Source organism: Thermochaetoides thermophila, assembly GCF_000221225.1.
Source record: "Thermochaetoides thermophila DSM 1495 unplaced genomic scaffold scf7180000011823, whole genome shotgun sequence".
NCBI classification, from domain to species: Eukaryota; Fungi; Ascomycota; class Sordariomycetes; order Sordariales; family Chaetomiaceae; genus Thermochaetoides; species Thermochaetoides thermophila.
In genome coordinates this window covers 604059-616456 of record NW_006383039.1, presented here as the reverse complement: position 1 = coordinate 616456, position 12398 = coordinate 604059, and the positions used below count along the sequence as shown (strand labels likewise).

The following is a 12398-nucleotide window of genomic DNA, read 5'->3' as shown; positions in this document are numbered from 1 at the left end:
ACGACACACCCACATTCCCAGACTCGGTACACTACCACACTTAAGGCCAATCTTGCGAAGATGTACGAGAGAGACGAAGGCCTCGAACATGAGGGCGATCATGACTTGAGTTAGTGTGGTCCAACTTTAGCCCGACCTGCCATTGCCATTCATGTAGCACGCCGTGCCGCCGCCGTCGGTCCAGAAAGAGTAGCACCACCCGTTGCGTGCCCGTTCCGCTACAGGCGCCAGACAGAGCCATCAGCTCGCGGAGAGATGTGGTGCTGAAGCCTTCGGCGGTATCGAATACCTCGATAGGGAACGTTAGGGCTGTGGCGACTGTAAAGAGAAGAGATCTGAGGGAGACCATGGTAAGCGCTGTCCGATGTCCCGCGATTGGAGAGAAGACCGCAGTTGGGAGCTGACAGTGAGGTCAATAACCCTCAAACTAAGAATATGACTACCGGCTTATAAACCTTTATGTTGTGCTGCCATGACAACGGCCTTAAGTGGTTTCTTCTACATCGCAACCCGACAATCCAGAAGTAACAAACACCAAGCTCCCTCCCCGCTCCCTGTCTCTTACCCCTGGCATGGCGGCATCACTATCCCAATGTATATGCAACCTTCCGCTGGTGTCTTGGCTGCTTGGCTTACCATCATCCCAGCCGGGCGGATCCACAAACCGTTGGATGACAATCTCCGCGTTACACTATCCGTACCCCTTGTCAGGTAAGAAAATCCGGGGTTGAGAGGGATTTGATGCCGTATTCGGCGTCTCTTTCTAGAAAATCTTCATTGTTACACTGATGAACGGAGTCGGGTTGAGCGGATGGAGAATTTAGGCTGAATCATCCTGCTCTTGTACCAATCGTTGCCACCAGTCAAATTCGGAAACTGAAGTTATGAGTCTAAGTTTTCTGTCCGAGGATCTGAGCTGGATCTCTTTGTTCAAGCGCTGGTAAGATGGGAGGGCCTTAGCTCCGCGTATGGCCTATAACTGCCGTCGACATAGATGCATTTGTTGGCAGAGATTTTTTTTTGTATTGAAATGTGAGCACACTTATGAGCCGCAGTGCTAATTTGTGATTGCACCATTGCTATCCGGTTGGGAGTGTTAGAACCATCCAACTGGACCTGATTCTGTACATGTAGCTACCAAGTGGAGATCAATTGAATGCATAACCTGGGAGTCTCTTATTAACGAATTCGGATAGTCGTACAGTTTGAACTGGCAGAACTGTGGGAATTTTTCGGCGGGAAGGGATGGTAGGCTCACTGTCAACCCGAACATTGAAACTTAGTGTTGAGCCAGATGCAGACCTCTATCCAGGCGTACCGGCGCAGCCCGCACGATTGAATACTCCGGTAACTGCAACCCGTCCGGCAACAGCTATCTGGCCATCTACGGCTGGACGCGCAACCCCCTGGTTGAACACTACATCGTCGAGTCATACAGCGCATCCAACCCATCGTCGGGCGCCCAGAACCTGGGCGCAATTTAGTCGGACGGGGGAACGTACAAGACCGCTAAGAGCACGAGGTATAATGCTGACCCAATCGAAGGAACCAAGACATTTACGCGGTATTGGAGCATGAGGACGTCAAAGCGGGTTGTAGGCACCGTGACGGTCACGAACGATTTTAATGCTTGGAAGACTAAGGGGTTGAATTTGGGTAGCCGCGACTATCAGCTTGTGGCGACCGAGGGGTATAGGAGTAGTGGGCCAGCTTCGATAACTGTCCAGTCTGGTTGACTGAAGCCAGATACGGGGGATAGGGACTGCGTAGAGGGATGTCAGGGTCAAAGTCTGGGGAAGAAGACTTGCCTCACCGAGTTGGAGTCGGGGACGAGCTACTGCATATTAGCAACTATCTATTCTGTTTTGGAACCGGCCTTGAGCTTTGATGTTGTCAAATACTCGGACACTGCGTTAGTTTTTTGCATATATATCAGATATCGTCGAAAATCTTTCCCAATGAGCTTCTGGAACAGAGTTCTTCCTTCAAACTTTGGTGAGCCCGGGTGTGTAAATTCTGATAGTAAGGCAAGCCGTAACTGGCCTTGCCGTTGGATGGGAGATTAAGCTCTTGATAATTCAAATCAAAAAAAACGGCCTAATGTCCTTCTGTCCGGTTACCATCGGTTACATTTCAAACTCTGTATGGTTCTTTGATAAGACTCCAAGAGTTTCTCTGAGGGCTCCACACCATGTGTTGATTTGGCAATCTCAGGCTCGATCCTCACGAGGGCCAGCGATGCAATCGCAGTCGTGACGAAACGGGGCTAGCATGGCAAAAATTGCAGCTAAGCTCATGTCGGTTGATCTTAGGCTGTGGGGAAAATGGGGCGCAATCGCTAGCGCACATGAGAAAGGCCTGCAATATCACTCCAATGAGTAGCGGAGAATCAAGTCACGTCTTCGGAATGCAGTGTGTACTTTCATTCGTTTCCTGGGATAGTAAGAAATCCTTGCTTAAAACCAACTGGATCTCTCTCTCCGCAAATGCTGATCGTAGATCACTTGGGATGGTGCGCTGGATGCAGTCAGAACTTCCCATTGCTGGTCATATCCGCAAAATGTGCCGTGGCTGCGGGTCTCCATCCCTCTAGATCAGCCCCACACCATTTGGCTGACTATCGTTCTCTGATTGGCCACTCAATGAGGAGTCGGCGAGGTCGCAGACAGGTTACCCCACAGTACCCCACATAAATCCCAATTGGTTCCATTAGACCCATAGTGCTCCACTCTACCCCACTCCCCGCACTTCCCTTACTCCCATTGATGGAACTGATGGCAGATTTGCCCCTTTGATCCAGAATTTTGGATCATCTCGAGTCGACACTTCGGCAATCCAGTCCGATTGAGTTGTGGCTAGTCTGCCACGAGTTTTGCCAAGTTTTGAAGTTTCTGACTGTCTGGCGCTTGCGAATGCTAGCACCGCTCAGCCCAAAATTGCGTAAAATCTGGCCACCTAGGGGGCAGAGAGCCTAGAGTCTTAAAAATCTAGAGACTTTCTGGAGAGTGGAATTGTTCGGACGCTGAAGGCCAGTGAGCCAGTGGCTGCTCATCCATGACGAGTGCGTATCGTTCGATCCTATCGATACGGGAAGCTGAACTAGTCTGAGCAGTTCTCCTCTGACCTGGCTTCGACATGGCTGACATTCCGGCGCTCCACCGCTGTCCCGTGTGCTTCAAGACATACAAACGACGAGAACATCTCCAGCGCCATCGCAGTTCGCACACTTCGGAGCGGCCACACCGTTGTCTGCTGTGCAGTGCCTCCTTCCAACGGTCTGATGTGCTGAAGAGGCATCTCCAGACCTGCGACGGCGCCTCCACAACCTCGTCGTCGAGCAGGAGGAGGGCCTGCGATCGCTGTGTGCGCCAGAAGAAGGCGTGCAACTCGGCTCAGCCATGCCACAACTGCATTAAGCGCGCCGTTGAGTGCGTCTACTCGAACGCTACTCCGACTCAACAACCTTCCTCACAGCAGCAGCCCCAGCAGGCCCAACAGCCGTCATTACCTCAGCTTGAACCACAAGCTCAAGCAGAGGAGCCATCATTGCATCCGCAACCAACCCATCAGCCGCAGCTAGAGACACGTCTCCACGCGCAGATACCACATCAAAACCCTCAACTACATCCTCAACTACACACGCCAGCTCTCTCTCATTCACATCCTTATCCTCAGAACCTCGCCATTTCCCCTCCAGAGACAGACTTCCGCGGCCTAAAGCATGAGCCTCTTCCAGAGACCGATCTTCATCATGGACCTACCTATCATGGCTCAACGTCACTCCATGATCCACATTCCTTCCCTCTTCATCCGCCACATGTTACAACCTCTCTACCCCACCCTGGGTCTGGCCATCTTCTGTATGATGATCACTTAGATGTCCTGGTTCAGCATGCCGTATCCCAGTTCCCGATAATGCCCGACGACTGGCTGGGTATGGATTTCAGTCATGTCACACCGCCCCTCGAGTATGATCCCATTGCCCACGAACCAGCCCGGAGTGAGGGCCGCAGCGAGGCCTCAGAAAGCTCTGACTATCGGGGATACTCTTTCAACTTCCTGTACGACTTCACCAGCAGGACAGGCCTAGTTTCTTCCTTCGACTGTGGCACACTAGGCCAACGAGAGCAGATCGTTGCTGCATTTGACCAAACTGCTCTGGCTAGCCACTATCCAGAGTTCATCCACTCCATCTCAACTCCATCTGTGCCCCCTGCACTGTCGGTAGAGGGCGGACCGGCAGACCACGGTCTCTCTTCATGGAACTCGTGGCTGCACAACCCCATCGTCATCAAGCTGCAGCAGGTAGTGGTGATGATCAAGAGCGTGGTAACCATAAAGCACGCCAACAGCTCCATCAACTTAACCTGGTCTGCGGCACTAGAACAGCGTTGTCTAGACTTTTCTCCCCATCCCGGTTCGCCAAGCTCATTGAGCTCTACTGGTCAGTTTGGCATCCCAACGTCAATATTCTGCACCGGCCCACCTTCGACCCAACCAGCTGCAAGCCGGTACTCTTGGCCGCTATGGCTATTATTGGTAGGCTCCGCTGCCACGTGGTTTGTGTCCATTTCGATATTGCTTACACTGTTCTAGGCGCCTGTGTCTCGCCCGATCCAATCGACAACGAAGATGCCAAGATGTTGCTAAACTGTGTCGAGGAGATGGTCTTCACGGATGATGACTTCTGCCGTGACATCGATTCCCCTGTTAGCGGCGAGGACGCACCGCCTGTGACAAGTCTGGATAATAGGAGGAGACTGCAGGCGCTGCAGGCAGCGTACATTGTGTGCTTGTATCAGAATTGGGAGGGAACGGACGCGGCCAAGAGGAGGATACGGAGGCACAGGTTTGGGACCGTCATATCGGTAAGTGTGATGGCATGGCTTGTAGTGAACAGTGGCTTACGCGGAGGGAAGGTTGCAAGAGATCTGGGCATTGATACCGCCCGGCATCTTGACTACAGTAAGCAGCATAAGCATGACTTCAGCTGGTTGGAGTATGTCGTGCGAGAGGAGCGTATCCGGTAGGTCTAAGCCCAGGTTTTCACACAGAGGGCGTAGCTGACTCTTCCAGTCTATTTATCTGGATATTTCTCATCGATACGGCGTTTGTCATCTTCAACAATCTGCCTCACCGCATGGTTATCAAGGAGATGAAAATGCACATGGCGAGCCCGGAAGCGTGCTTCCAGGCTGCCACAGCAGAGGAGTGTCTGGAGCAGATCCATCGCTGGATGCATCCAGAGACTCCGTTCTACAGCTTGCTGCTGAGAGATGCCATAGAGCATCTTTGCCTAGAGACAATGACTCCAGAGACTCACCGGCGGTTTGCCCAGTTGGGCCCCGTCAATCTGTTTGCTATGGTCTCAGGTTGGTTTACCCCCCGGTCAGCCCCTTTTCTGCTCTCGCTAACGTTGTCTCTGCAGCAATTCATTACATCATTTTCCAACAACAAAACTCGTTCACCATTGACGGTCAGCTGGTTCCAATCCGCAACGGGTTAAAGAATTGGATTGAAATCTGGGAGAGGTACCTTGAGACGCCCATCTCGAACTCGTCGCACGGGCTGCTACAGGACGACTGTCTGCCCCCAGATGTGATGTGGAGGAGGGTTGGCTTTGTGCGCTACTCGGCCGAGTACTGGCTGCTCGGGAGTTTGTTAACAGACCGCATCGCGATGAAGATGTCGCCCCCGGAGGACGAACAAGGAATTCCGGAGACGTCGCCTCCAGGGGCCCTGCCATCGTCGTCGGGGCCGCGCAGCAAACCTAGATCAGTGGAACCGATCCTTAACAAGTACGACCAGACGAGCATGCGACAGGTCAACGACCTCATAACCGACTTCAAGAGGTTTCATGTCGGATAGATGGAAGCATACGAATGAAGACACGGTCTCAAAGGCAAAAGCAAGCTTCATTGCTGCTTCCAACCCCAGGACTCTCATTCGTGCCTGTGACACCTCGGAACTGTGCCTGCCACGCCGTTTGTTCCTATGTTTTGTTGTGTTCAACCTGGATGCCCATTTCCCATCGTGGAGATTGAAACTGGGGTTTCACGCATCGGCGAGCATTGGGATTGGCTAGCAAGCAGCGTCTAACAAACTACTGGTCGTGTCGGAGCTGACACGGAGGAGTGTTCAGCACTTTCCAGTGTCCAGCTGGACACTTAGGGCATGAGATTTTGCAGCTTTTGGGCTTTTGCCTGGGCTAGACGGGTGGGACCCTCCCACACCCCGCGTTAACTCCGCGATTCCTGATCCGCCAGGGGCGCGAGGGACAGCAAATGCCAGTAGGCAACAGCTGGAGCACAGTTGGGGCCCGGTCACAGGACTCCATTGCCCCGGAACCCATAATCCCACCTCCACTTCCGCGCTAAAGGTACCCCGGATTCCGACAGTCTTACCCATGTCACTCCCACATTTCCCCCGACGCCGATCGCACCCTAGCGGCCCGGCAGGGCGGTCTGCGGCTCATCGTCCGGTACTGTCGCCCTCACGGACCCGGAGCTGACGGCGAGTACTTGAATCGGACATGTGCTCTCCTCGACGAGTAGGCTCATCTTTTCTCCTCGTCCCCGTCCGAATACGCTGCACTAACACAGCCAGTTGCTCCGGACGAGTCACCATCGGCAGTGCAACATGGCCTTGGTCACAAATGTTCTCGCCGCCGTCGTGGCGGTCGCCCTTTTCATCCGGCTGTTGTTCACCGGCCGTCGGCCTAAGAATTATCCGCCTGGCCCCCCGACCCTGCCAATTATTGGTAACCTCCATCAGGTGTGTTCTCAAACTCAGGAAGTGAAAGAGTTCTAGCAGAATGCTAACACACAGCAGATGCCCAAGCGTGATGCCCATCTTCAGTTTGAGAAGTGGGCGCGCGAGTATGGCCCGATCTACAGCCTCATCCTCGGCACCAAGACGCTTGTCGTGCTCAACAGCGACAAGGCCGTCAAGGACCTGCTGGACAAGAAGTCCAACATGTACTCACACCGTCAAGAAATGTACATCGGTCAGACCCTGTGCAGTGGCAACCTTCGCATTCTGATGATGGGCTACGAGCCGCGCTGGCGCATGTGCCGCAAGCTCGTCCACACCCTGCTCAACATCTCGGCCGCCAAGTCCTACGTCCCCTACCAAATACTGGAGAACCGCCAGATGCTCTACGACATGATTGTTCAGCCCGAGCGCTGCATGTACAACATCCGTCGCTACACCAACTCGCTCACAACCACCATGGTCTTCGGCTGGCGTGGCCCGACCTACGAGGATCCCCGTATGATGCAGTTGTTTGATGGCTTCTCCGAGTTTGCTGAGCTCAATCAGACCGGCATGGCTGGTCTTGTCGACTTCTTCCCCTGGCTGCGCATCCTGCCCGACTTCATGCTGCCCATTCGCAAAAAGGCGAAGGAGCTCCACCGCAAGGAGAAAGAGCTGTACATGGGCCATTGGCTCAAGGCTAAGCAGGAGACTCTCGCCGGTACATCATGCGCTGCTTCGCCGAGGACCTTGTCGAGGTCCAGAAGAAGGAGGGTTTTGACGATGACCAGGCCTGCTACATCACGGGCACTCTCCTGGAAGCCGGCTCCGACACCACCTCTTCGACTCTGTATGCCTTCGTCCAAGCCATGGTGCTCTACCCCGAGGTGCAGAAGAAGGCCCAGGAAGAAATTGACCGCGTCGTTGGATCCAAGCGCATGCCCACCATGGACGACGAGAAGGATCTCCAATATGTCCGCCAGATCGTCAAGGAATCCCTCCGCTGGATGCCCACCACCATCATGGGCGCTGTTCCCCACGCTGTTACCACAGACGACTGGTACGAGGGCTACCTCATCCCCAAGAATGCTGGTGTTGTCAACAACGTCTGGGCTATTCACATGGATCCTAAGCGTTACCCCGATCCTCGCACGTTCAACCCCGACCGCTACAAGGACGACTTCCAATCTCTGGCCGACGCTGCTGCCAACCCGGATCCTTCCAAGCGCGACCAATTTACATTCGGTGCCGGCCGCCGTATCTGCCCTGGCATCCACGTCGCGGAGCGCAGCCTTTTCCTTGGTGTCTCGCGTATGCTCTGGGCATTTAACATCACTCCTGCTCTCGACAAGAATGGCAAGCCGATCATGCCCAAGGCGCATGATCTGACTCAGGGCTTTGTCTGCCAGCCGGTTGAGTTCCCTGTCACGATCACTCCCCGCGATGAGAGCCGGAAGCAGATGGTTATTGATGAGTGGCGGACTGCAGAGAAGGAGTGGCTTGATCCGGTGACAAAGCAGTGGAAGGTATGCCCGCTTGGACCGGCGAAGAGTAGGAGGTTGAGGAAGGATGATTTTGAGTAGGGAGGTGTATGCTTTGTAATTGTTTTTGGTTATGCCCATGTTATGATATATCTGGCGGTGTTTTGGATGTCTATCAGTGCATTTTGATAGTATTTTTATCAGTGCTTATAGCGTGTAGTTTGGATTGAATTGGAAAATTTGGCCAATTTTTGGAATCTTCATTGCGAGATTCTGGTGTCTTCCCCCTGAAACCAAAAAAGCTATAAGTGAAGGAATAAAAAATTTCTATTCGAAGCACGGTAATCCTAGAAAAGGATCAAAAGGAGAAACCCTTCAACTTATTGCCCGTCTTTAACACTGCATTTCGAACTTCCAGCTTCTAACTATCTCACTCTCCACAGTAAGCATTTTCACCTGCATGTTCACCTCGGCATTCGCCTTCGCCGTCTCTACGGCGAGATTCCATCGCATTCACCACTTCAACAACGCCATCAATTTTCTTACTCGGCACTTAAGCCCAAGCTCCAGTTCATCCCGTCAGCTCCGACGTATCTAACTCCTAACTCCATCATCTCCACCACAATCCACAGTCCAGTGTTCCAGCAAACACCTTAATTTCCTCTGTCCCGAAGACCGTCCCCACAGCCACGAGGCAAGTTACAAATTCCTGCACACCCCGCAGCTGGTTTGTTGGCTGGAGATGATCAAGGCTTATTGAACCGATGGTTGGGAATGTGATTTTCTCCAAATCGGCATGGATACCCGATGATGGTGAACTGGAGCACCCCGTGGGGTAATTTCGTGGAGCACTGGGGCATTTGGGAGTTATTGTGGAGTGGAGAAGAAAGTTGGCAGCGCCCGCGTGACAGGGCGGATCTCGGGTATCGCGGGGCTCCCACATTGCGTCCTGGAGTCCTACATGGGGGATGCTACCCTGTCACAAGGATTTGAGATTTCCATCCCACCACCACTCCGACCGGATTGCTAAGACACCTGTGCAGCTTGCGCTGGGAGGTTGAGACAGAAATGTGAGTGAAAGAAAGGAGAGGAGACGGGCCGAGCCCTGCGGAGAAGACTCGTGGACAGTGTTGATGCGAGGACTGGAGATAGGATGAGTCCACTTATTTTGTGTAGGGCAGGGGATGAAGAGAAGGACAGTTGTTTGTCTGAATCTTAACTCGATTGTCCTTCACTCCCAGCATCTCAAGTTCCTTACACTCATCATCCCAAACTCACTCATCACCCACGGACAGTTTGTCGCGCCTGACTTCACTTCTTCATCTACCCCAAACTCCACATCGGGGACCACCAAAATGTCCTGCAGCACAACAGCCCTCGTCGTGCCCAATGTAGATGGCAAATTCGAGCTGCGCGAGGTCTACCTTAACGCCATTCAACCTGACGAAGTCCTCGTCGAGATCCACGCCTCCGGCCTCTGCCACACTGACCTTTCCTGCGCCGAGGGCATCCTCCCCTGCCGGCCGAATGCCGTGCTCGGGCATGAAGGTAAGCCCTCTTTCTCTTCTCGCTTTGCCTATTTGATGTGCATATATGTGTGTGCTGATAGAGAAAAGGCGCCGGCGTCGTTGTCTCAATCGGTAGCGACGTAACCCATGTCTCCCCTGGCGACTCCGTCCTCCTCTCTTTCTCCCACTGCGAGCGCTGCCCCCCCTGCATCACAGGCCACCCCGCCTACTGCCACAGCTTCAATGACCGCAATTTTGGTGGCTCACGCGCCGACGGCACGCCTGCCATGCTTTTGGAGCCTAACGACCCCTCGACAGGGATCTTCAGCACATTCTTCGGCCAAAGTTCCTTCGCCCGCCACACGCTCGTGCACCGCTCTAGTGTGGTCAAGGTCCCACAGGGGACTGATCTCGCGTTGTACGCGCCGATGGGTTGTGGTATGCAAACAGGTGCTGGAGCCGTCTTGAATGCGTTGGACGTCAAGCCCGGTAGTTCGGTCGCTGTGTTCGGTGTCGGGTCGGTGGGAATGGCGGCGGTTATGGCAGCGGCGAAAATCCGTGGCGCGAGGACGGTTATCGCCATCGACCTGCAAGACTCGCGGCTGGAACTGGCGAAGAAGCTGGGCGCCACACACGGGGTTAATGGTGGGGCGAAGGATGTGGTTGAGCAGATTCGAAAGATCTGTCCTCCTGTTGGCGTGGATTATGCGGTGGATTGCACGGGAGTACCGGCGGTGATTAGGACGATGATTGACTGCTTGGGGACGAAGGGACGTGCGGCGACGGTGGGCGCTCCAGGGTTCGGGAAGTGTGTAAGTGTGGATGTGATGGAGCATTTGACGTATGGGAAGGAGTATGTTGGGTGCTGTGAGGGGGATAGCTTGCCGAGTGAGGTGGGTTTACCTACACAGGAGAGACTCTGAATGAGGTATAGAGGCTGACCAAAGTGATGCAGTTTATTCCGTTCTTGATGGAGGCGCACCGCAAGGGTCAGTTCCCGATGGACGAGTTCATAGCATATTACGACTTCAAGGATTACGAGAAGGCGATTGAGGATAGAAGTCTGGCAAGGTTATCAAGGCTGTGCTGAAGTGGGCATGATTTATTCGAAGATGACATCCTTTGGGGTTTTTCTATGATATCTTTCCCCTTTTTTTCGTCATTGATATCTCAGTCGCCATGCCCTTTCTTGCGTGCAGCCCATAGTCTTGGGCTCAACCTGTCTTATTGGGGCCGCTCTTTCACATTTGTTCTCCCTTGAAACCCTCATATTCTGGTGACAACCTCCCCGAGACAGTGTCAAAAAGATCTAAAATTGAACAAGTCCTGTATTGGATACGGAGCCAAAAGTAGATATCTCTCTGCCCACGGCCAGAATCGAACTGACGACCTTGACATGGTTCGGATCTCATCTCCTACTAGTGTCACGCTCTACCACTGAGCCACGCGGGCTGATTGGTATCTGCTAAAATAGAAATGGAGTGCGAAGGTTGATCTAGGAACAGTATTTCAGAAATTGTCTGATTGTGGGGTAGGAAGGGATAAGCACACCTAGGGCTTGGCGTGGGACAAAGTCTTGTAAAAAAGGTGGAGGCTCTTGGGGGAGCTGCTGCTTCTGTGGGCAGCAATTTCACGCCGTTGCTTCGAGCTCTCAACAAGGGAAGGTCATAAACATGGAAAGCAGTGTCAAATGTTACGCAGGTACACTCTCGTAAATGACCTTTGCCTTGTGGAGTTTGACCTTTTGCTATTTTATCCTGTTTGCCCATTTTTCAAAACATCCCTGAAATTATTGTCACATTCCAAACTCCATTCCTCCCGTCAACCAAAGCACAACCATAACGCCCAGTTGTGTATTCCATCGGAATGTTTGTTTTTTTTAAGGTCAGCTGTACCACTCCCATTGCATTATGGTCCCAATTTCAGTTCCTCAACCTCCCTCCATTCCCCCATCTCAGACTCGTATCCTCTTATCTTTCCCCCGCTCAGCCCTGAGCCTTTGCTTACACCCCGCTTTTAACTCCCTCCTATCGTTTTCCGAAACCTTAATTTTCTCCGCAACGGATCAACCCTCGACCGATCCGCCGCCACATCCGCCTCACTCGTCGTCGGATTCCCCTTCACCACTCCCTCCCCAAACCACTGATCCGCCGACTCCCACGATGTTGTGGACCCGAACTCTTCTGGCGTCGGCGTCGGCGCCGCAGGAGGGAACCCCGCCTCACCGCCCCCTTCCCGCATAGCCTTCTTCATCTGCCTTCTGACATAGTCAGGAAGGGGATCGAGATCGGACCGGTCGGCGGCAACGTCGGCTTCGGATTCAGTTGGGTTGCCTTTGATTTCGGCGCCGAAGTGTTGTGCTTCGGGGGGTAAAGGTGAAGTTGTGGAGGCTGAGGCGGTCGGCGGCATCGGGCCGGGGTTGGACATGCTGGGGGTGGTTGGGCGGGTGGTCGCGATTAAAGTGCGACGCTGGGGTAGTTGGCCGTAGTATATTTTGGTTGTGAAGGTTGTATTGGGATAATAGACATAACTGGGAGGGGATGAAGTGATGTTAGGTGAATATGTGGGTTGCTTTGGATCTTGCAACTTCAGCTGGGTAAAGGAGCTGTTAGGAATGCTGGCACGGGCGGCGAGACTGGCCCGTACGACTGTTGCC

General features: G+C 53.3%; 4 protein-coding genes and 1 non-coding gene across 5 annotated transcripts; 3 read left to right on the top strand and 2 right to left on the bottom strand.

The window, feature by feature from the left end:
* Nucleotides 1–3135: 3135 nt before the first annotated feature.
* CTHT_0074360 (uncharacterized protein) lies at nt 3136–5868 on the top strand (the record flags this gene model as incomplete). The annotated part of the gene is made up of 4 exons (XM_006697625.1): nt 3136–4444; nt 4597–5026; nt 5077–5372; nt 5429–5868. 4 exons carry the CDS (start codon nt 3136–3138, stop codon nt 5866–5868), a joined length of 2475 nt encoding a protein of 824 aa, XP_006697688.1.
* Nucleotides 5869–6639: 771 nt separating this feature from the next.
* On the top strand, nt 6640–8336 carry CTHT_0074350 (O-methylsterigmatocystin oxidoreductase-like protein; the record flags this gene model as incomplete). The annotated part of the gene is made up of 3 exons (XM_006697624.1): nt 6640–6774; nt 6832–7474; nt 7576–8336. The coding sequence occupies 3 exons, from the start codon at nt 6640–6642 to the stop codon at nt 8334–8336; spliced, it is 1539 nt and encodes a 512-aa protein (XP_006697687.1).
* A 1253-nt stretch (nt 8337–9589) lies between these two features.
* On the top strand, nt 9590–10832 carry CTHT_0074340 (alcohol dehydrogenase-like protein; the record flags this gene model as incomplete). The annotated part of the gene is made up of 3 exons (XM_006697623.1): nt 9590–9782; nt 9851–10554; nt 10698–10832. 3 exons carry the CDS (start codon nt 9590–9592, stop codon nt 10830–10832), a joined length of 1032 nt encoding a protein of 343 aa, XP_006697686.1.
* Nucleotides 10833–11104: 272 nt separating this feature from the next.
* CTHT_0074330 lies at nt 11105–11194 on the bottom strand. The gene is given in 2 exon segments: nt 11105–11140; nt 11159–11194. It is a non-coding gene; the product is annotated as a tRNA-Thr (tRNA).
* Nucleotides 11195–11758: 564 nt separating this feature from the next.
* On the bottom strand, nt 11759–12169 carry CTHT_0074320 (uncharacterized protein; the record flags this gene model as incomplete). Its single annotated transcript, XM_006697622.1, has 1 exon — nt 11759–12169. One exon carries the CDS (start codon nt 12167–12169, stop codon nt 11759–11761), a length of 411 nt encoding a protein of 136 aa, XP_006697685.1.
* Between the last annotated feature and the right edge of the window lie 229 nt (nt 12170–12398).